At 43.9% G+C, this 23,798-nt stretch overlaps 1 protein-coding gene across 1 annotated transcript in view; it reads left to right on the top strand.

Annotated features, from left to right (window-relative positions):
* Positions 1–23,119, top strand: part of NPEPPS (aminopeptidase puromycin sensitive) — a 117,705-nt gene extending 94,586 nt beyond the window's left edge. Inside the window, exons 20-23 of the mRNA XM_040329795.1 lie at positions 7,327–7,434; positions 16,082–16,237; positions 16,322–16,369; positions 21,948–23,119. Coding sequence (XP_040185729.1) covers positions 7,327–7,434; positions 16,082–16,237; positions 16,322–16,369; positions 21,948–22,100 — 465 coding nt within the window. The 3' untranslated portion in view covers positions 22,101–23,119. The remainder of the gene's footprint in view (positions 1–7,326; positions 7,435–16,081; positions 16,238–16,321; positions 16,370–21,947) is intronic.
* The last annotated feature ends 679 nt before the right edge of the window (positions 23,120–23,798 follow it).

Below are 23,798 nucleotides of genomic sequence, written 5' to 3'. Positions count from 1 at the left end.
ATCCCCTTAGCTACGTCTGTGGCTGGGTGATAGCAGGTGTACCTCGGTATTGTACCATGCCTTCTGGGTCAGAGGGTACAAGGGGTGGGGATTCCCCCGCAAAGTCCGAGGGCTCAGACACGGCTATGCCGCTGCTCTCCCCACAGGACATATCAGGGCACGCCTTGATGGGACCTGGGGGATCTGGTGCTGGGGCTGATCCAGGTCAGTCCAACCCCGGCTTTGTCACTGAGAGAGTTCTTGCTGTTTCTTTAGGTGAACTAGAGAAAAGAATGGCAAAAGGGATAGCTAAAGCTATATCGGGTAGAAAGCGGACTAGGTCTCCGTCACCCGAGCAAGAACCCTCAGACACAGAAATCCTTTCCCTAGGGGAATTGGATAGACTTGACGCTTTGGACCAGGGTGGTTCAGAGATCGAGGATCTGGATACTGAGGGGTCTGGTTCAGCCTCCCAAGGGGAAAGTTTGTGGGTTCAGGCCTTAACGGACATGGTCCATGAGGCATTTAAGTTACCCATACCAGAACCTCAAGTATCGGCGGTTTCAGCTTTAGGCTCTTTAAGAACGCCTCAAAGCAACGCAGTTTTCCCGATCCATCCTCTACTCGAGGAGGTCATGTTTCAGGATTGGATTAAGCCACCTAAAAAATTCTCTGTTTTATATCCTATGGAGGAGAAATTCTCCAAAAGATGGGCGCCCCCGGCGGTGGACGCAGCCATCTCCTATGTGAACAAATCTTTAACTTGTCCGGTGGAAAACGTACAGGTGTTTAAGGATCCGGTTGATAAACGCTTGGAAACATTACTGAAAGCTTCCTTTACTTCAGCAGGGGCGATAGTTCAGCCCGCTGTGGCTGCTATTGGAATTACCCAAGCATTATCAGATAAGACTAAGCAAATGCTTAAACTTATCCCTGCCCAGCAGGCAGAGGAATTTTCGGATATACCGAGGGCTATGCGCTTTACGGTGGATGCTATCAAGGACTCCATCCAGCAGGCATCACGTTTATCCTTATTTCTAATCCATATGAGAAGGCTCTTATGGTTGAAGAGTTGGGAGGCTGAGCCCCCATGCAAAAAGCTCCTGGTAGGGTTTCCCTTCCATGGAGGACGACTCTTCGGAGAAGATCTGGATAGATATATTCAGACTATATCAAGCGGCAAAAGCACTCTTGCCAGTCAAGAAGAAAGCCCGAGGGCCCGCGTTTAAGCGCCAGCCCTCCCCGGGACAGGGGCCCTCTAATACCAGACAGTATCGACGGCCTCCTGCAAGATCAGGCATTAACAATAAGCCACAAGGCCAAGCCACTGGGGGCAAGAAGCAGTGGTACCGCAAGCCTGCGAAGCCAGCCCCCATGTCGGCCTTATGAAGGGGCGCCCCCACCCACGATGGTGGGGGGAAGGCTACGTCTCTTTGCAGAAGTTTGGGAGGCCAGCATTCCCGACTGCTGGGTACGGTCTTCCGTGGCCACGGGCTACAAACTAGAATTTTCAGAATTCCCTCCTCCTCATTACCAGGAGTCAAGAGTACCAGGCGACCCGGTGAAGGGAGCCGCGTTGATGGCGGCATTGAATCATCTGCTGTGCCAGAAGGTGATCGTAGAAGTACCAGTCCAGGAACAGGGCTTGGGGTTCTACTCCAACCTGTTTATCATCCCAAAGCCCAACGGCGATGTCAGGCCAATTTTGGACTTAAAGGGAGTAAATGCGTACCTAAAGGTCCGCTCATTCCGGATGGAAACTATTCGGTCAGCTGTCGCCGTGCTCCAGAAGGACGACTTCATGGCGTCCATAGACATAAAGGATGCTTACCTTCATGTGCCAATTTTTCAGCCACATCAGGTATTTCTACGCTTCTCGTGGCTCAGCGTCATTTCCAATTTGTGGCGCTCCCCTTCGGGTTGGCTACGGCCCCCCGGGTATTCACGAAGGTCCTAGCCCCAATCCTAGCCAATCTAAGGACCCAAGGGGTCACGGTCCTAGCTTACCTGGACACGACCTCTTGGTCGTAGACCACTCGTTTCCTGGCCTGGAACGAGCAGTCGCCCTCACGGTTCAGTACCTCGAGGGGTTCGGCTGGGTCCTAAATCGAGACAAATCAGCATTTCGGCCCACAAGGCAGCTGGAATATCTCGGCATGAGATTGGATACAGAACAACAGAGGGTGTTCCTACCTCTATTAAAGGTCAAGGCCATCAAAGAGCTAATACAAATAGTTCTGAGCAAGAGAAAGCCAACTGTTCGCCTATGTATGCGGCTACTAGGCAAGATGGTGGCCACCTTCGAGGCGGTACCGTATGCTCAGAGCCACACTCGCATCCTGCAGGCAGCCATCCTGTCAGCATGGAGCAAGAGGCCTCAGGCCTTGGAGATTCCTTTGCCACTCTCACCAAGAGTCCGGCAAAGTCTATCTTGGTGGTTAAACCCTCAGAATCTCCTGAAGGGAAAGACGTTCAGTCCTGTGACCTGGAAGATAGTAACCACAGACGCCAGCCTGATCGGCTGGGGAGCAATTTTGGATGGTTGCACTCGCCAGGGCACTTGGGCAGCGGCAGAGAAGCAGTTGCCCATCAATATCTTGGAGCTCAGAGCTGCCCGACTAGCCCTCAGGGCTTTAACGTCCAAACTGCAGGGGTTCCCGGTGAGAATACAATCGGACAATGCCACGGCGGTGGCATACATAAATCACCAAGGGGGAACCAAGAGTCAAGCCGCTCAGAAAGAAGTGAGCTTGATTTTCTTGTGGGCAGAAGCCCATGTGCCCTGCATATCGGCTATATTCATTCCCGGAGTGGACAACCTACAGACGGACTTCTTAAGTCGCCAGACTCTATTGCCGGGGGAGTGGTCTCTGCATCCACAGGTCTTTCAGACACTCTGCCAGAAGTGGGGAGTGCCGGACGTGGATATCATGGCATCGAGACTGAACAAGAAGCTAGACAGGTTCATGTCCCGCACAAGGGATCCCAGAGCCTGCGGAACCGATGCGTTAGTTTGCCCTTGGCATCAGTTCAAACTTCTTTATGCATTTCCCCCGCTCCAGTTACTACCCCGCCTGCTGCGCAGGATCAGGGTGGAGCACATACCAGTCATCCTGGTAGCTCCAGCATGGCCCAGAAGGGCATGGTATTCACTAATCCTGAAGATGGTAGTGGGAGACCCTTGGACTCTTCCTCTACGGCCAGACCTGCTATCGCAAGGTCCGATCCTCCACCCTGCCTTACGGCATCTAAATTTGACGGCCTGGAAGCTGAATCCCTGATTCTCAGGGGTAGAGGTCTGTCTCAGAAAGTAATCTCTACCCTAATCAGAGCCAGGAAACCGGTCTCTAGGGTGATTTATTACAGGGTCTGGAAGGCCTATGTAGGCTGGTGTGAGTCCAAGCGATGGCTTTCTCGCAAATTTACCATCGATAGAGTATTAAGTTTTCTCCAGCTAGGAGTGGATAAAGGACTGGCATTAAGCACAATCAAAGGACAGATTTCAGCTTTGTCAGTGTGGTTTCAGCGGCCGCTGGCCACCCACTCGCTAGTTAAGACCTTCCTTCAAGGGGTCTTACGTATTAATCCTCCAGTTAAATCCCCGCTTTGTCCGTGGGATTTAAATCTTGTTCTGTCAAGTTTACAGAAACAACCTTTTGAGCCGTTGGCTGAAATTCCTTTGGTTTTACTAACAAGGAAGTTAGTATTTTTGGTAGCCATAGTTTCCGCCAGAAGAGTATCGGAACTGGCAGCCTTATCCTGTAAGGAACCATATCTTATTTTACATAAGGACAAGGTCGTTCTCCGCCCTCATCCTTCCTTCCTACCGAAGGTTATATCCAGTTTTCATCTAAACCAGGATTTGGTATTACCATCCTTCTTCCCTAAACCTACTTCCAGAAAGGAAGGGTTGCTGCATACCTTGGATATTGTCAGGGCCATGAAGGCCTATCTTAAAGCTACAGAGAAGATCCGGAAAACAGATGTGTTGTTCATTTTACCGGATGGGCCCAAGAAGGGGCAGGCAGCTGCAAAGTCCACCATCTCGAGATGGATTAAACAGTTAATCTCTCAGGCCTACGGCTTGAAAGGGTTGCCTCCTCCGTTATCATTAAAGGCTCATTCTACTAGGGCCATGGGCGCCTCCTGGGCAGCACACCACCAGATCTCTATGGCTCAAGTTTGCAAGGCGGCAACCTGGTCTTCTGTCCACACGTTTACAAAATTCTACCAGTTGGACGTAAGAAGGAATACTGATACAGCCTTTGGGCAGGCAGTGCTGCGGGCTGCAGTTTGAGACCCTCGGATTCCGGGGGCTCCCTTTTGAGTTAAATTTAACATTTAAAATTATTTTTTCTCAACTAAGTTGGATTTATTATGATTTAAGTATATCTCTAAATTAAATCCTTTTGTCTTGGGAAGATGTTCTCCCTCCCCTCATTGTAAGCATTGCTTTGGGACATCCCACATAGTAATGAATATGCCGCTCTGTGTCCCGTGATGTACGAGAAAGAAAAAGGGATTTTTAATACAGCTTACCTGTAAAATCCTTTTCTTGGAGTACATCACGGGACACAGAGCTCCCACCCCTCTTATGGGGACCATTTTGGGAGGCATACTGCTTGCTACAAAACTGAGGTACTCCTCCTATGGGAGGGGGTTATATAGGGAGGGGCACTTCCTGTTTGAGATTGCCAGTGTCCATCACCTGAAGGTACTCCATATAACCCACATAGTAATGAATATGCCGCTCTGTGTCCCGTGATGTACTCCAAGAAAAGGATTTTACAGGTAAGCTGTATTAAAAATCCCTTTTTCACAATATTCACATTTTCTGAGATTGTGGATTTGTTTTTTTTGTTTTTTATGAGCTGTAAGCCATAATCATCACAATTATGACAAATCACGGCTTGCACTATCTTGCTTTGCATGTAATGAGTCTATCTCATATATTAGTTTCACCTTTTAAGTTGCATTAGTGAAATAAATTAACTTTTGCACGATTTTCAGTTTTTTTGAGTATCGCCTGTATAACTAAAGGCAAACATTTGAAGGAGTGAGTATTACTGTGCTACCAAGAAATGGGGAGGGGGAAAGGGGATACAGCTGCGGCACTAAAGTGTATCAAACCATAAAATATTGTGAAAAAAGGTAGTGCTGCGCTATAAAATAGGGGATGAGATAAATGTGTGGAGGAAGTAAATATGTGAAAAGATAGTCTGTCTATTGGTTATAGCAGTCCAATCAAAGACATGTAGCATCAAAGATACACATATTACAGTGAACTAGCTGACAGAGGTGTATCCATTCCAAACACCAGTGCTATTAAGTATATCTTCATAATAAAGTGAAATACAATAATATAATAATGTACTACTGCAAATTAAGGTGTACAACGTGCATAACACAACACACAGGTGGCTGAGATAGGCTAAAATAAAAAGTCCATGCAGCAAAAGCCTATGGGCATAAGAAAAAAGGGAAAATTAACAGGAGTCCAAAAAATAAATGAAAGTGCTGGTGTAGATCCCAAAATACAACGTGAAGAAAGGATGAGTTTCCAGTGATCTTTTCAGAGTAAGTGAGCATGTCCCCTTACCTTACTGCTGTAAGGTAACAGCATATAAACCCAAACGCACTTTCTGATCGTATCCGCATAGGATGTTATCCAGATGGACTGTAATTCAAAAGACAGGTCCCTCTCGGTAGTCACGTCCCAGGATTGACAATGACTTGCACCCAGAGAGATAAAGTACCAATAGTGCAGTATCGTTTAAAAAGGTTTATTCAACAGAAAGACTACATAAGGGTACTCGCATAGCTATGATAAAATCAGGCATGTAAAAAAGGAAAGTGTGTTCGCCAACGTCACCTCCGGTACCTCTTGGTGGACTCTTTGTAACACTCTTACGCGTATTCGTCACTTCTCGTGACTTCCTCAGGAGTGGTGAGCGGTATAATGAGGGTCCTTTATATAGGATGGCTTGTTTAGTGGGCTGCAAGTGAAACAATGGCCATTTTGTACTTTTTATTTTAGCCTATCTCAGCCACCTGTGTGTTGTGTTATGCACGTTGTACACCTTAATTTGCAGTAGTACATTATTATATTCTTGTATTTCACTTTATTATGAAGATATACTTAATAGCACTGGTGTTTGGAATGGATACACCTCTGTCAGCTAATACACTGTAATATGTGTATTTTTGATGCTACATGTCTTTGATTGGACTGTTATAACCAATAGACAGACTATCTTTTCACATATTTACTTCCTCCACACGTTTATCTCATCCCCTATTTTATAGCGCAACACTACCTTAAAGGCAAACGTTTTTGTTTTTTTTTAGTTTTGGGTGGAGTGGAGAGGTATTAGAACCCCTGTCAGGAATTTATTGCTGTCTGTGCCCCCGTTGGACAGATCAACCATCACCATTAGTCCTGTTTACCATTCTCACTGAAAGTAAAAGGAAATCAAAAATGTTGAGTTGTCCACATAACATAAATATTGAGGCTATCTTCCAACGGGGACACTAGTCCTGGAGACAACCAGGGATTCCCTCATTTTAGAGGGATTTTCTCTTACAGAAAGAGGTTTTTATTAACAAAATAGCATTACAAGATATGCATTATTCGAAAATCAGATTTGCATAGAAACGATGACAGCCCGAAACAAGCAATTTCAGCGTTTGCAGATTATAAAACAAAGGAAAAGGGAAAATAATAAAAGTAAAGTAATCACCGAGGTGCGAGTTCATAGCTCTTAGTTTTACCTTTTTAGTTTAACATAATGGTATATTTAAACCACAACCGAATGACAACAATTTAATCTTTGATGCATGTGTGCACTGTTGATCTCCTGCAGCCTTTTTCCAACTGCTGCATGTGATTTTTCAGGATAGGTTTTCTAAGTGGACGCAATGTGTTGGCACAGCCATTTGTAGTCTGTGTTGTGAAGGGTGTATGATGTAGTGTCGGCACAGCAGAATAGTGGGAAGACAGAGCTTTGTCACCCTATAAATAGAAGTGCCTGCACAATGACTTTCATGGCAACATCATAAGGTATTCACAACTGCAGATTTAAAAATATTGATGACCTAAAATTACATTAACATGTTAAAACTTTTATTTAACTTTAGTGATCACTTTTACAAATACTTTGAGTGAATATTGAAGGTGGGTTTTGCCAATATGGTGATTATTAGTACTCCAAGCAGCAAGCCAGAGGAGTGGTATAGAATCTGCATTCTTTAGGCTTTTAATCATTGGTGTAAAAACTGTGATTTAACTGAGTTTGGCATTGTTTAATACGCCTTCTTACTAAAGTTAGTCGCCCTCTTTCTTTTCAGCTCCACAAACAAGCTGACATGCAAGAAGAAAAAAATAGGATTGAGCGGGTTCTAGGAGCCATTTGTTCCCCAGACTTAATCCAGAAGGTGCTAAGTTTTTCCCTTTCGGTGAGTTTTCATCATTTTAGTTAAATTTTATGTTTTCATCTTTTAAAGAATGTGTGTAGAGATGTTATGTCAAACATTGGCTCTGGTTAAACCATTTTTTAAATAATTATTTCTTGCCTGTTATAATTGGTCTTAAAGTACTTTTTTAAAAGGGTCTGTTCGACAGTCTAAACAAGTCTCAAATCCAGTTACTATGTGATGTCAAGACCTCGTAAAGTAAACAAAAAAAGGTCCCTCCTTTTCTCTGACTGAGCCAAAACCTCCCTAAATTCCCTTTCACACTTGTGCGACCTGAAAATCGTGCGACTTTGCCGCCACTTGAAGCAATGACTGTGTAATCTTGTGGTCTATGGACCTCAAGTCGCATCAAAGCCGGACCAAAGTAGTGCAGGCATTACTTGAGTCGCACAGCTATGAACGGTACTCATTGGAAATCAAGGGGTACAACTTGTCATGCGACTTTGCAGTTGCAAGACAAGTCCCACAAGTGTGAAAACAGGTCCTTAAGGCTTCTTTCGCATGGAGGGACTGACCAGTTTTTCAGACGGACCCGTTGGGATCATCCATTGCTCTCTATAGAGCAGGCGATGTCAGCGGCAATGTTGATTTTGGCAGCAAATTTCGATTTTAGTCTTAGGACTAAAATGTCATTTTAGTTTTAGTCCCATTTTAGTCTTCTGCAATTGTTTTAGTCGTATTTAGTCTACTAAAATGTTCTACGTTTTAGTCGACTAAAATCTCCAGTACATTTTAGTCGACTAAAAATCATTTAAGTCTAAAATCTAATGGGTGTAATTAAATTGTAATGCATTAGTTAACCTCTCTCTACAATGTCCAAACTTCTTATATACTGCTGGAGTGAAAAATCCTAATGTTATTACTTATGGTATTGAGGTATAAACATGCACTACAGACCAGTGCTAATATTGACGTCAAATTTCAATTTTGTTTTAGTCTAATGCCGCGTACACACGATCATTTTTGGGGTTGTAAAAAACAAGTTTTTCATTTTTTTCCAACTTGATCATTAAAACGGTCTTGCCTACACACGATCGTGAAAAAAAAATGCTCTAGCAAAGCGCGGTGACGTACAACACGTATGACGGCACTATAAAGGGGAAGTTCCATTCGAATGATGCCACCCCTTTGGGCTGCTTTAGCTGATTTTGTGTTAGTAAAAGACGATTCACGCTTTTCTGTCTGTCACTGCGTGATGAATGTGCTTACTCCATTACGAACGGTAGTTTTACCAGAACGAGCGCTCCCGCCTCATAACTTCTGATCATGCGCAGGTTTTTCACATCGTAAAAAAAAAAAAGTCTTTTTTTAGAACCCGAAAAACGGTCGTGTGTACGCGGCATTAGTCTTTTGACTGAAATGGCATTTTTGTTTTCGTCTTTTAGTCATATCAATTGTTTTAGTCGTATTTTAGTAGACTAAAATAGTATTCAGTTCGTTGACATGTTTTAGTCGTTTTATTTTACTAAATTAACACTGGTCAGCGGACATGTGTCAGTTTACACCCCCCCAACATCTGATCATATCTGCTACGTTCCCCATCCGTCTGGTGGATTGGATGGGAATGGACAGGCGGTCCTCTTACATGCGACAGCCCATGGAGGACAACGGGCTGTGTCCACTCTGCTGATGCAGAGTGCACCTGTCATCTGCTTTCTCAGCAGGGGTCCCCTCCTGAGCAGGCGGATACACTGGCAGACGCCACCAGTGTGATCGAGTCCTTACTTGTGTCTCGCATGTTTCTCTTCTCAGACACTGCAGCTCACAATGGGAGGTTTCAGCAACAAAGGCAGTGCTGTCAATTCCCGAAGTAGTGGCCAGGGCTAGATGTAACCAGCTCCTGACTGATAGACTATGGGTTTGTGAATCGGCAGAGATTGTGCCGATAACCACCTACCCTACAACATTTTCTCATCCCTCTGTAGTGCAAGCAAGCACATTCAACGAGCGACAACTATGCTCTGTATATAGGAGCAATGCAGCATCATCATTGCAATTCCCATTACATTCCATGGCTGCATTTTGCCAACTTGCCCATTTCCAGGCTAGGGCATCCTTTTTTGCCTTCCCTTCCCTAGGACTTGACCTTGTTGTCGGGTGACTTTATTGCCAGTTATGTATTGGTAAAGGTTGCAATCCCCCATTAACCAGGGTTTCTGTTGGGAGGTCCCCTTTCCTTGCCACCTGTGGTCTATAAGAGCTTTGGCACCTGCCTGCCTTGCACAGCGTCTGGATGTATGGCAGCATTGCCAGGCAAATTCCTGATATCCCCATTTTCTGGATATCTCCCTCTACATTTTCTATAATCTCTGGTAAGACTGTTCCACCTAGTGGTCTGAAAGGGAACCTCATCCTGAGTTCCCTACTTGTTCATCGTCCTGTGCATCCTTCATCCTGAACATGCTTGTGGTCCTGATTAACCTTGTACGTACTCTTCCCATCTCTTGACACCTTGCACATCTAGTGCAATTTTATACTAAAGAGGGCTTCCTGAAGGACCATGGGCCAAGCCCATATTTTTCTGAACAAATAGAAAAAAACTAATTTGCTTTTTGTTCCCATTAGCAGTGGCACTTTATTTTGGATTTTTCTTGGATTCTTCTTCCATTTGGAGACGGACCCAAGGTCTTCTCCTTGCTTCATATTGTCCCTTGAGAACTTCAAATTTTTCCCTGCCATGTTGTGTCAGCCGGCATGGCATTCAATTTTTTTGCTCCTGTTGGTGGTTAGGGGGGCCTCTTCCTTTTCCCCTTAACTTCTTATTGGAAGGGAAACCCTTGAATTTCCTTCCTCCGCTTCTACCTGCCTGGGTGGTCAGCGATCTTTAGGGTCCTGTGCTTTGTGGCTTCCCTTCTACATATTAACCAGTTAATTATAATTGCCCCCTTAGCACAGCCACTATTCACAAAATGCCTTGTATTTTTTTAAATGAATACAAGGCATTCTTTGGTTAAGGTAGTGATCATGATCTTATCACCCCACCTCTCCCAATCAAAGAATGCCTTGTAAAAAAGTAAAATGGAGATCAAGGAGTTTGTGGAATTTGTATATATGTAACCATGCTCTGTCTGCCTAGGCTGCTTATTTTTGTATGAGATATTTGTGGGTTTTTACTTAAGAGTAATAGAATGGTTCACTTTATCTTTCCTTCATTTTTTGGGGGGATAATTAAAAAAAAAAGTCCAGGTGGCCTTGTTGGTGAGATGCGTGTGTGATAGTTCCCCCAGGGTGCTGTAGTCCAGGGGATGTGTGGGCTGCTACCCTCCTTTGGAGTGTTGCACCCACGGAAAGCACAGGCTGCGGCTCTATTAATGTTCTGCAGCCTGGAGGCACGGGTTGCGACCCTTTAAATTGTCACCCCCTATATATGGGCTGCAACACTTAATACCCCAGTGTGTCTCATCTCTGTGCTGGTCTATGGAGCCTGTCTTCTAGAAGCTTCTCAAGAGGATATCCTTTGGCAGTGTATGACTTTTTGGTAAACCCATGGACACTTCCATGAAGGAAGTCACTGGTGGTAAGCGTACTCTTTCGCCTAGTAAAAAGTAGGCAAAACCCCACAACTAATAGGCCCATGGTTTCTAGGACTTAGAGGGTGTTGTGTTTTTTTTTTTTTCCTCTCAGGCCTCCAAGTCCAAACCCAATCCCCAGTTTCGTCAAATCTGGCTTTGAGCCCTCCTCACAAAGTGGAGGACTGTCGGTCCTTTGCAGCTATCTGGACTTAGGACTTTCCAGACATTTGGGGCCAGGTCATCATTTCCAGGTGTTACAAATTTGAGTTTCAGTCTGTGGAAAGTGTTTGAGGGCATAAAGTGGGTTGAAGGGAAAGACTAGAGGATCTGTGAGCTACCCTGCAGCAGCTGCTTTGTCATTGTCCCCATCCCAACCACAAAAAGGCATTTAGAGCAGAAGGAGGCTTTCGTCCCATCTTGGATCTGAACATTCTCCACAAATTCGGATGTGGAATCTGCCAGGTCAGTCGTGTCTCCCATGCTGCCCAGGTTTTGTCTTGCTTCCCATGCTGCCCAGGTTTTGTCTTGCTTCCCATGCTGCCCAGGTTTTGTCTTGCTTCCCATGCTGCCCAGGTTTTGTTTTGCTTTTACCCATGATCTGTCCACAGATCCTCTGGTCTTCACAAATGTGTTTGCCCCTGTTCTTGTTCTTCTACAATCTCATGGTATCCTCATTGTGGGATATCTGGGCGATCTCCTGTTAAAAAAAAAAAAAACGCTTAGTCCAAGGTCCTATCTGCCAATGCTGCTAGTGGGCAGTGCAGATTCAGAGAAACTTTGAATTGCTCCTCATCCTTCAGAAGTCTGTGTTGGCATATGAACCCCATTGAACGCTCAGCTCTACCATGGACCATACCCGCAAACCTTAGGGGCTCATACCCCATCTGTGACCTTACTCGTCAAGCGATCTAAATCTGGGATCGCTTGATCTCTAGTGGAAACATATCAAAACCTTCGGGGCCTATGACTCGCCTATTTGGGACTTCGGCCTTCCCACCAGCTATGCATGTGACTAGCTTTGGACCTTGGCGAAAAGACCATAGACTTTCCCAGGTTCTCCGAGCAGACGCCACTCTAAAGCCAGATACCCCTCCCAAATCGCTTTCTCTGTACCCTATGCAGTGACTCCAGAAACAACAATTAACCACCTATATCCCAAACCTTCCCATCTGTATCAGATATTCTAGCTGAACCGACAGGATTCAAGGATATGCTCCTCCAAGCCGATCCTCCAACGCACGTGGTATCTCAGCTTTATTCCCTTTTGCTGAATGCTGCTCTTGCTGACCTCCCACCCTACACGGGGGCTTGGGGAAAAGGGATTTGCGAAACTCTGTCTCCCCCATTGACTGGCAAAAATGCTTTATTCTGACGCACAAACTCTCTGGCCACTAAAACACAAGAAAAAGGGTTTAAACTGGTGACCAGATGGTATAGATGCCCTTCGACTATACATCTTTTAAACGTGACAACGCCGGATACCTGTTGGCGGTATCTAAGCTCAAGGGGTACTATGCTCCACATTTGGTGGGACTGCCCTCCCATACAGAAATTCTGGCAACAGATCTTCCTATTATACTGCAAGATGATAGCGACCTCTTTCTCCCACACCTGAGATGGCTCTCTTGTCCATGCTCCCAGGCACATTTAAGTCCATTAAAAAAACACGTATTGCGTCACTTTTTGGCTGCAGCCAGAACAGTGATTCCACGCTACTGGAAATCAAGGACTGAACCTTCCCTGGGGGAGTGAGCTATTGAAGTGGACCGCATCAGAGACCTTAAATGTCTGTTGGTCGTTGAATCTAATAAAAATGACCAGTTCTCTCTCGCTTGGACTTCATGGTCCATGTTCCGCTACTCATCGGACTTCATCCCCTGGGTAGAGGGCAACCTGGGCAGCGCCACCTCATGACCATGCTGGAGCCATTCCTGTTCCTAATCCTTCTGCTTCCTACTTTCTCTCAACTCCTTCTCTCTGTACAAATGTACTCCTCAGAATCCATTAAATACTTATTCCAGATGCAAAATATGACCCTCACAGACAAATCCTCTACAGCATAACAGGTTTTTAGAATAAAGTTGCTTGTAGTAATACATGTTTACACAATCTTCTCCTTTACAGTGGGAGGGGCTTTTAATTATCCATGTTATGTCTTAATATAATCTAATTCTTCTTGACACACACAACGAACTTGATACAGTACTACACCTTGTAACCTCCCTATACATATGTTTTATTGCTATTACTTCCGGTAATGTAATCTATGCAGAATGCATTTCCCTTTTTGTTCCCTTCAATAAAATAACATTGAAAAGAAGTCTGTGTTGGATACAATTTGTGGCCTCGTGAGAAGCTTAGGTTTGCTGTTCGGACCCTTCAGTGCAATAGCCATCCCTTCATTCACCTTTGCATGAGGGTTCTGGGACTGATGGCAGCTTTCGAGGCAGTTTTATATGACCAGTTTCTTGATACCTCAGTAATCTGGCAGCTTGTCCTTAGATCGGCCCTTGACCAATGAGACAGCAGTGGCCTCCACCAACCTTCAGAGGCACACCAGAATTCACGCAGCTCAGAGAAACACGCCTGATTTTGTTTTGGGCAGAACTTCACATTTTGGCTCTGACCCCTACGCCCATCACAGGCATGGAAGATTGGCAGACAAAATTTCTCAGTCCTCAACATCTGAATTCCCATTTTGAAACCTCAGTTTCAGGTGGGGGAGGCCAATCATAGGCGTTCCACTGTGTATGTTTAACAACAAATTGGCCAGATTTGTCACCAGGAACAGGGATCCTTGGGCCTTTTGCAGTAGATGTTTTGGTGGGAGCAGTTCATCTTGATTCTGCTTCTCCCCCCTCAGAATCACGATTGAGGGCATTCTGGTGATCCTCATTGCATCATACTGGCCCACAAGGATGCAGTACTCGATCATACTTGGACTTCTGGCAGACCCTCTGGGGGTGCTTCCACACCTTCTGTCTTAAAGTGGAGTTCCACCCATAAATATAACATTACATCAGTAGTTTTAAAAAAATGTCATTAGTTCTTTACGAAAACATTTTTTTTTTTTTAGATGCCTTCAAAGTGTTGTTGCTAGGCAGAATAGTTCATCTTCCCACTTCCTGCACCTAGGTGCTTAATGCTTCCTAACCTACACCGCACAGACTCCTGGGAATGTAGTGGGTGTAACTTTCCAGGAGTCTGTGCATTCCCCAGTCTCAAAGAATCATGTGACTTGGACAGCACAGGTGCTGAAACCTGATCTGACACTGCTTGTGCAGCACTGAGCATGTGCGAGATCTGCAAGGCTGAAATCCAGGAAGTCATACAGTCTGGCTTCATGATGCCCACACTTAAGATGGCCCCAGTTAATTTCTATTTTATAAAGTGTCTAAATGCTGTAACAACCTAACAAAACGGACCTTAGTTTACAGACTAACTTTACTAGAATACATTAAGCTTGTGTATTACAGGGGTATTTATATTTAAAAAGTGAAATTGTGGCCGGAACTCTGCTTTAAGGGCTAGATCTGTTTGTGCTTCATTGGCTTTTCAGCATCAGGGCCTATTTCTCAAATTTACAAGACTGACACCTGTTCTTCTGTTCACATTGCGTTTTTTTTGGTTGATATTCAGGCCTCCTCTGGTGGCAGCTTCAGCCGCAAGGTGATTCAAGATGCTCTTTGAGTTCTTAAACTTTCTGCCTGTGTCCTGTAATGTATGATGAAGAAATAATATTTTTTATCTACCTGTAAATTTATTTTCTTGGAGTACAGTAGAGGACCCCTGTGTTTCACTCCTTATTGCATGCTAACAATGATACTGGGAGTGGGCAGGGTTATATGGGACTGTCCTAACAACTTTGCTGCCAATGTCAAGTCAGACACAGTGGGGGTTATTTACTAAAGGCAAATCCCCTTTGCACTACAAGTGCAAAGTGCACTTGGAAGTACAGTCACTGTAGATTCGAGGGGGGCATGCAAGGAAAATGGCATTTTAGCTTGCACATGATTGGATGATAAAATCAGCAGAGCTTCCCTTAATTTAAGATCTTCCCCTCCAATTTGCAGCGACTACACTTCCAAGTGCACTTTCAGTGCAATTTCAAGTGCACTTTGCACTTGTAGTGCAAAGTGGCTTTGCCTTTTGTAAATGACCCCCAGTGTAGTCTAACACTAATCCAATATCCTATTACTCTATACTCCAAGAAAGGGAATTTACAGGTAATTCCGATATGCATACTTTACCTAAATCCCAAATGTGTGTGTGTATATATATATATATATATATATATATATATATATATATATAATATATATTGCTTTTTTTTTTTTTTTTTTTATCAAAAGGTTATTCCACTTTGAAAGTGGACTGATATTTGATCCTGTTACCAAAGCCCACAGCAGTCTGTAGCCTTGTTATTTTGTGGCTCTGGAGAACAAAAATGAACTTTTACCTGGTGTGCTACTTTGTGCATAGTTTTGTTTGAAATTAATTTACACCTTTTGAGACAAAAAAATAATACTCATTGGGTTGCTTTAATGTACAACACAACCAACTGCCTACCTGCTAACCAACAAAAGCTAGTGTCCTGTCCCCTTCTTGCTGTTAAGCCAAATTTAAAATAGTCCTGAAAAATATGGCTTTAGACGTTGGCCTTCCCTCACTCTTCCTCTCATGAAGACCTCTACCCCGACCATCAACAGGCCAACATGTCATCAAACACCTTCCCCCAAAAAAAACAGGACAGACTGTTCCCGTTGACCCAAATATGCAAAATCTGCCTAATATATGCTATTGGTAGCTCTTGTACGCCTTTTCGCATTATTTATACAATCAACGTATTATGCAGTTTCATTGTTGGCAGCCACTGTGAGGGCGCTGATCACTTTTACCTGTTCTATTCTTTCTGGTCATCCAAAAAAAAGACTATGGAAATAAGTGTCAAAAACTGTCCATTCATACTCACAATGAAAGCACAAAAGGGATTTCATAGGTATGTGTCAACATGGATGTGTGCCACAACATTAATAGTTCAGACTTTGTACAGCCTAACCGTGAGATAATCATTTTTTGCTGCGCATGTTTCTAAGGATTTTATTTTGGCTCTCTAGGAAGAGGTACGTCCACAAGATACAGTATCTGTAATTGGAGGAGTTGCAGGGGCTAGTAAGCAAGGCAGAAAGGCAGCATGGACTTTTGTAAAGGAAAACTGGGAAGAACTACATAACCGGTACCAAGGCGGTTTCCTCATCTCCCGACTGATAAAAGTAAGAGGATCAGACAATTATGTTTAATCATTTGCAAGTGCTAAAGCTTATGGTTTGGGTTGATGTTCTTATTTCTACTTTCAGCTTTCCGTGGATGGTTTTGCAAGTGAAAAAATGGCTGCAGAAATTAAGGTGAGGAGGTTAAGGGTTGCTTCTTGGTTAGGTTCAGTTCCTGTAAATGAGGCTAAATTTGTGACCAGTGTGCCTTACTGTGTTGCATTGCTGCAAGGTCTATGGAGCGGTAGTTTCCCACCATAGAATTATTTTCTTTCACTAGTTTAAATTGTTTTTAGGATATTCTTTAGCACATCCAAAATAAATACAGAAAGGGGAAAGTATTTGATCCCCTGTTGATTTTGTACATTTGCCCACTGACAAAGGAATGATCGGTCTATAATTTTAATGGTAAGTTTTTATTTTAACAGCGAGACTAACCAAAAAAAAAATCCAGAAAAACGCATTTCAATTTTTTTTATAAATTTGCGTTTTAATAAGTGAAAGTATTTGATCCCCTATCAATCAGCAAGATTTATGGCTCCCCGGTGTTTTCTAAACAGGTAATGAGCTGAGAATTAGGAGCACTCTCAAGGGAGTGCACCTAATCTCAGCTTGTTACCTGTAGAAAAGACACCTCTACATAGAAGCAATAATTTTGATTCCAATTTTTCCACTATGACCAAAGAACTGTCCGAGGATGTCAGGGACGAGATTGTAGACCTACACAAGGCTGGAATGGGCTACAGGACCATCGCCAAGCAGCTTGGTGAGAGGGTGACAACAGTTGATGCGATTATTCACAATTGGAAGAAACTCAAAATAACTGTCAATCTCCCTTGGTCTGGGGCTTCATGCAAGATCTCGCCGTGTAGAGTTTCAATGATCATGAGAACAGTGAGGAATCTGCCCAGAACTACACAGGAGAATCTTGTCAATGATCTCTCAAGGCAGCTCGGACCATAATCACCAAGAAAACAATTAGTAATGCTCTACACCGTGAAGGACTGAAATCCTGCAGCACCCGCAAGATCCCCCTGCTCAATAAAGAGCATGTACCAGGCCAGTCTGAAGTTTGCTAATGAACATCTAAGGCTGGGTTCACACCATTCAGAATTGGATGTTGGGTAGGTAGCAGGAGACTTTGTCTGGCTCTCTATGGAGCCGGTTCACATATCTCTGCAGCACGTCCAGTGCGTTTTGCACAAAAACCCTGTGCGTCTTTTGGTCTTTTTCAGGTCTGGGTTCAGTCCAAAATTCAGGCTGAAATCAGACCTGTAATGGTAAACCAGGGCGCACCGGACCCCTGCTGTGAGCCGGATGCAGCGATTGTGTGAACCCAGCCTGAATGATTCAGAGGAGAACTGGGTTAAAGTATTGTCAGATGAGGCTCTTTGGCCTCAACTCACCGTGTTTGGAGGAGGAATGCTGCCTATGACCCCCAAGAACGCCATCTCCACCATCAAACATGGTAAATGGGGTTGGACAACTACACTGCATCAAAGGGATGATGGACAAGGCCATGTACCATCAAATCTTGGGTGAGAACCTCCTTCCCTCGAAAATGGGTCGTGGGTGGGTATTCCAGCATGACAATGACCCAGAACACACAGCCAAAGGAACAAAGGAGTGGCTCAAGAAAAAGCACATCAAGGTCTTGGAGTGGCCTAGCCAGTGTCCAGACCTTAATCCCATAGAAAATACGTGGAGAGAGCTCAAGGTTAGTTACCAAACGTCAGCCTCGAAGCCTTAAAGTGATTGTAAACCTCTGTGTCACTTGTACCTACAGGTAAGCTTATAATGAGGCTTGCCTACAGGTACTGTAAATATCTCCTAAACGTGCACCGTTTAGGAGATATTTACCCTGTAGTGCGCCAATGTTTCTTTACTAGCAAGTGCCGTGACTGACGTCTCCCGCGTGCATGCGACTGGCCAGTCACAGAGCCAGAGTCCGCACCCCCGGAAGGAAGAGGGGAGAAGATGGATGCAGCCACCAGCGGGGACATCAGGGTTTTCGTTTGCAGTTAAGTGCCACGTAATGCGATGCATACTAGCCCATTATTCTTTTACTTTGCGGGGGGGGGGGGGCAGTAAAACCCATTTTGGGGTTTACTTCCTCTTCAATGACTTGGAGAGGATCTGCACAGAGGAGTGGGACAAAATCCCTTCTGAGATGTGTGCAAACCTGGTGGCCAACTACAAGAAACGTCACCAAGTCATGTATTGCGAAGGGGTCAAATACTTATTTCACTCATTAAAATGCAAATCAATTTATAACATTTTTTTCTGGATATTTTTGTTCTGTCTCACTGTTAAAATAAACTGACCATTAAGATTATAGACTGACCATTTCTTTGTCAGTGGGCAAACGTACAAAATCAGCAGGGGATCAAATACCTCTTCTATCTCTGCATGGCCCAGTAGTTCTATATCATACATTTAGCTAAATGGCAATTCTTTATGCATGCTGGAGTGCACAAATGTTTAGCTGTTTGTTGTTAATGTCATTCCAGCTTAAAAATACACTACATATATTACTGGAGAGCCTCTGTAGAGTCGTAGAACGTCTCAGAAGCTTGTAACTGGCTAAACATTTGCAAAATACTGTTAAAGTAGAACTCCATCTAAAATTCTGGTGAGAGCTGAAAGGGGAAATCTTCTGTAAGTGTGCGTCTCAAGCTTTTTTTTGACCAAGTCCCCCTTTAAAAGCAGTTGAACATTCATTTTCCATATACATTTAATAAGCTGAGAAAGTGAAATACACTGTTACATTGTTCCACCTTGGAGCTATGTATGTATAGGTCTTCATACCTGAGGGACCACTATGAAGGTGACTATCACTGTAGTAGTCACTGCTAGAGTTAGTCAGTCTTTCGGGTCCTGTGCTGAGCAGCTTTCCTTCTAGCTGGTGACCACAAGGAATCACTCGCTCACTCAGCACTGTTGACATTCACAAAACACCAGGAATGTTTTTAATTAATACAGATTACTCTCTTAACACGGTGAGGGGAGGGGGGGCGGTGTTTAACAGGTAAGATCTCCCTACTTGTTGATCCTGCCATACATCTGTGAGCCAACTTCCTATGTTCTCCATCTCTGACTGTTATCCCAGTTGTCTCTGTGGACTACAGAACACTTCTCACAATGTCTTAAAGGAGAGACAAGAAGGAGGTGTTCTGTCAGTCCCAACAACGTCCATCTAGGACTGGAAGTATTACTGGCCAGTTTTAAAAGGTGAAAACAAATTAAATAAAAATGCAGCCAGTACATCAAAGAACTTGTAAGTGCAATATATTAATTAGGTTTGTTTGGTTTAGGTGCAGTTTTTTTTGAGACATCTCATCCATTACTAGGAGTTGTTAAAACCTAGGAGGCAGCACTACACAGCATTTGACTATATAGGTATCTAAAAGACGCAGTGGTTAAAATAGAGCCACAATACATTATGCAATGCCCTGAAGTCATCCTGCAAAATTTCTTTAAAAAATGCCCTTCTGTTTCTAGCAGAATATTTGTCGATTTGTTACGCTCTGGCACCGGAAAAAACAATAACCTTGCTCAGTGTTCTTGCTGTATGAAGAAATGAAACTAGCGCTGAGCACTTAATACACACCCCTCCATATAGGCCTCTATGCCTATGTCATGCATTGTGGTAGCTGCACCTGTCTCTCACAATGTAGGCTTGTCATGATGCTAAAGCTGACAGACGTTCACTGGTAAGTTGGTCTCCATCCAAAAGTAAAAAAAATATAATGTAAACTCCAATAAAAAGATATCCATCCACTTGGGCAAGCTGTTCCAAGAGCAGAAGCAGGCTCTGTATGCACAATAAAGAGAGGAAAAGTGCCTCTGTGTAGGACCGATCCCTTTTATTTAACACAAATTGGACCACTTGCATGTTTAAAGTGGTATTAAACCTTTATTTTTTTACTTAAAATAACAAACGTCATATGTCCCCGCTCTGTGCAATGCTTTTGCACTGAGCATCCCGATCCTCTTCTTCTGGGGTCCCCTGCCAGCGCTCCAGGCCCCCTCTTCGGCAGGTGCCCCCACAGAAAGTGGATTTCCATGTGGGCACCCGTACATGCTCACTCCTGTGTCACAGCTTTTGTTTGACAGCAGCGGGAGCTATTGGCTGTCTCTGCTATCAATCTGCTCGATGGGTGTGACGGCAGGAGCTGCTGTACCCATTCACAGCGCTGGATCAAATAGAATGCATTAGGGTGAAAAACCTTAAGGCTTTAAAACTACTTTATAGTACAAAAAAGCTTGCCTATATACTAGCTGGGACGGAAATGGTTTCTCCGCCACAGGAGGAGAAAGCTGGTGTCTTCCAGTCGGGAACCACGATGGAACACCGCATATGCGGGTGACGTCACCAAGTAAGGGGAGGCAGCGCATTGCTATATTTAGGCATACGGGCATCCTTTTTTCTTTGAAATGCTGCAAATTTAGGAGACCTTCACTGTACATGCAGGTAATCCTTGTGAGCTTACCTGTACGTACAAGTTAAACGCTTTAACTACTGTTTTAAGTAGATTTAGAGGAGTGAATGTTAAGGCAGTCCTCAGGGCCCACTAACAGGCCAGGTTTGCGAGATAACTGAAATACATCACAGGTGATATTTGCTGCTCAGTGATTGCAGTATTCTAGTCTGCATTACCCCAAGGTAATACTTAAAACCTGGCCTGTTAGTGGGCCCTGAGGTCAGGGTTCATAACTACTGTGTTAAGGCACTGGAGGCAAGGCAATAGCTGAACTAGTGGAACCTGAAAATTGCTCTTTTGCCCTGAGTTTTCAGTGCTAAAAGGCTAACTCCTGGTAGGTGTCTACTTGATGGTTTAGTCCCAAAAAACAAAGGTAAAAATACCCCTTGACCCCTAAGCTTCTCTTCTCAATTAACTTTCGCCTCACCTGAACTCTAATGCCGCGTACACATGGTTGGAATTTCCAATGGAAAAAGTCGGACAGAATTTTTTCATCTGATATTCAGACTGTGTATGCCCCATCGGACTTTTTCCATCGGAAATTCCGACGGACTTGGAGAACATGTTCTCTTTTTTTATTTTTTTGACGGAAATTCTGTTCGTCTATATGTTGTTCCGACGGAGAAAAAAACATGCATGCTCTGAAACAATTAGACGCATGCACAGAAGCATTGAACTTCCTAGGTTCGTCGTAGTGTTGAACGTCACCACGTTTTTGACAGTCGGAATTTGGTGTGTCCGTGTGTATGCAAGACAGCTTGAGCTGAAAAAACGGTCGTGTGTACGCGCGGTATAAAATCTATCATAACCCATATTGTAATACATTAACTTCTGCCTAAAATGTAACATTAATTTTTAGCTTTCATTCTTAACCTGAACGTTAAACCTAAAACGTTACCATTACCCCAACCTATACCATTTCTAATCCATACAACTCTTCTGTTTTATCAAAAGAACTAAGCTTTTCTGCATTAGGACCTGCCCTGGAATTACAAATTGCCTACAAAGAGCGGAGCTTCTGGCTCCAAACATTTTTCTCCCTTCATGCTGTGCAGTCATACAACACAGCAGGTGTGACTGGATCTTGAGTGATCTGTATTACTATTCAGATTACCAGCTCATTGTATTTTATCGGTGCACGTTTGGCTTATGTTGGCCTTTTGAAAATAAAATGGGGTGAATAGTTTGTTTTGTGCTCACATTACTTTTTTCTGCTTTTTTCACTCTAGGCATTTTTTGAAGCTCATCCAGCGCCATCTGCAGAGCGAACGGTGCAACAGTGCTGTGAAAATATAGTCTTGAATGCTGCCTGGCTGAAGAGAGATGGTGATGCCATGCACCAGTATCTACTGCTGCGCAAGTCGCCTTCATCTGCTGTGTGAATGTGCGCAGTCATTCCCATTCGCCTGCTGTCTCACCGCCCCAACAGGCTAGACCCTAGGCCCCCTCCATGGGAGGCTCTGTACTTGTCCTCCCTCATCCCTCAACACCCTTCCACCTACTGGGGAGCTGGTCCGAAAACAGAAACCCATGTCGGCTCCTGCTTAGTCCCCAACCAACTCCTTAGGGATTTTATTAAATTGCTCTGTCAGTCTGTACATATGGGAAATTTAACAGCATAAAGCTGCTAACTGTGAATCGCCCATAAACCTTCAGAGGAAATTCTGCCTCAGAGTAGACCAGGGGAGGGACTTTTCTATTGGCTTATGTCAGGCAGATATATCTGGCACCACTGTAGGTGGTTATCTAATGAGAAAAGGGAGCGCAACCTGACAAGTTATTACAGAGTGTGAATTGGCCAAGACCAGGTTTGGAAAGTGACTGGGTATATAGACAGTTCTTTATTTTTGATGAGGGGTCATCCCCTCCTGTTTGCTCCCTTAATTACCTCTTGTATTTCCCATCATAAGAATACTGTAACTGTTGGTTTCCTGTTGTCTGTTTTGGAGTTTAACCCATTGTTCTGGAAGGAATATTTAATCTTGGGGGTCTGAGCTCAATACATTCTCATGCCCAGGATGCCCAACTTTTCAGTGGCCTGGAACATTAACCCCTTCAGTACTGAAAAGCCTTGTGCAGTGGCCGCCTGTTTGGTGCCGATGGACTTGTCCTTAATTTAGATTTAACTATGCTAAAGAAGAATATGGTGAACTGCCTGTGCTCCTGTTCTTAACATCTGTCCTCTGCCTATCCCCTCCTTTTCCTTCATAATTTCTAGGTTTCCCAGATTGTGGGATTGTGACGCCTAATGGCATAGTGGGCAGGGCCATGGGCCTTGGTTCTCAGACTTGCTTACCGGATTCCTCTTTTGTGCTATTGTTTTAAATCACAAAAATAAAAACTATAAAAATATAAAACAGTTGGCGTTAATAAAGATAAAATGTGAGTGTGTAACAGAAAAGTGGTCTTGTCTTTGAATCATGGTTTCCCTATCATTTTATACCAACACTGAGAGGGTGTTGATTTCACATTTTGTGTTTTTTTTTTTAAAAGGCATTTCCAGTTTTGCAGTCTAATTTGAGAAAACCCCACAATGTTTGTTTCCATTCACACATGATACTCCAAAAATGTTTAAAATGTTCATATCGTTCTGGTTTGTTTGAAGCAGGTTTATTCTTGGGACTTCAAGGTGTTCTGAACAATTTCAAGTAGTTTGTAACGGATAATGAGATCTTTCAGCACAGTACTGCGTAAATTATAATAAACACATAGAAGGAATAGGCTAGGTAGGATTTTTTAACTAAAAAGGGAACCAGAAAGAGCATGTAGCTTCTGTCTTGCAAGAGCTCCTCCCCATATCTATCATACATGTTTCTCTTTTGTTCATAGACGGCCACAGCCTTCTTTGACATTAGGGTTATGCTTTTTCCTACCAGGAGAGTTTAGGCAGAATTTAACAGCACTTAAAGCGTTAAAACCTTTCCTTCGTGCCGCTCCTCCCAGGGGGCGTGGCTCCCCCAGGCATAACCCACACCCTGCTCTAGGAGCCTTAGTCTTTTTCTGCCTAACGACAGGAGAGGAGTCAGGCACTTCTAGAGTCCTGTACTCTGGAGTTTTTTTTCTTGCGATTTTTCTCGCTT

Source organism: Rana temporaria, chromosome 12 (genome assembly GCF_905171775.1).
Source record: "Rana temporaria chromosome 12, aRanTem1.1, whole genome shotgun sequence".
Taxonomy (NCBI): Eukaryota; Metazoa; Chordata; class Amphibia; order Anura; family Ranidae; genus Rana; species Rana temporaria.
Note: the sequence above shows the minus strand (reverse complement) of the source record. Positions and strands in the feature narration are given on the sequence as shown.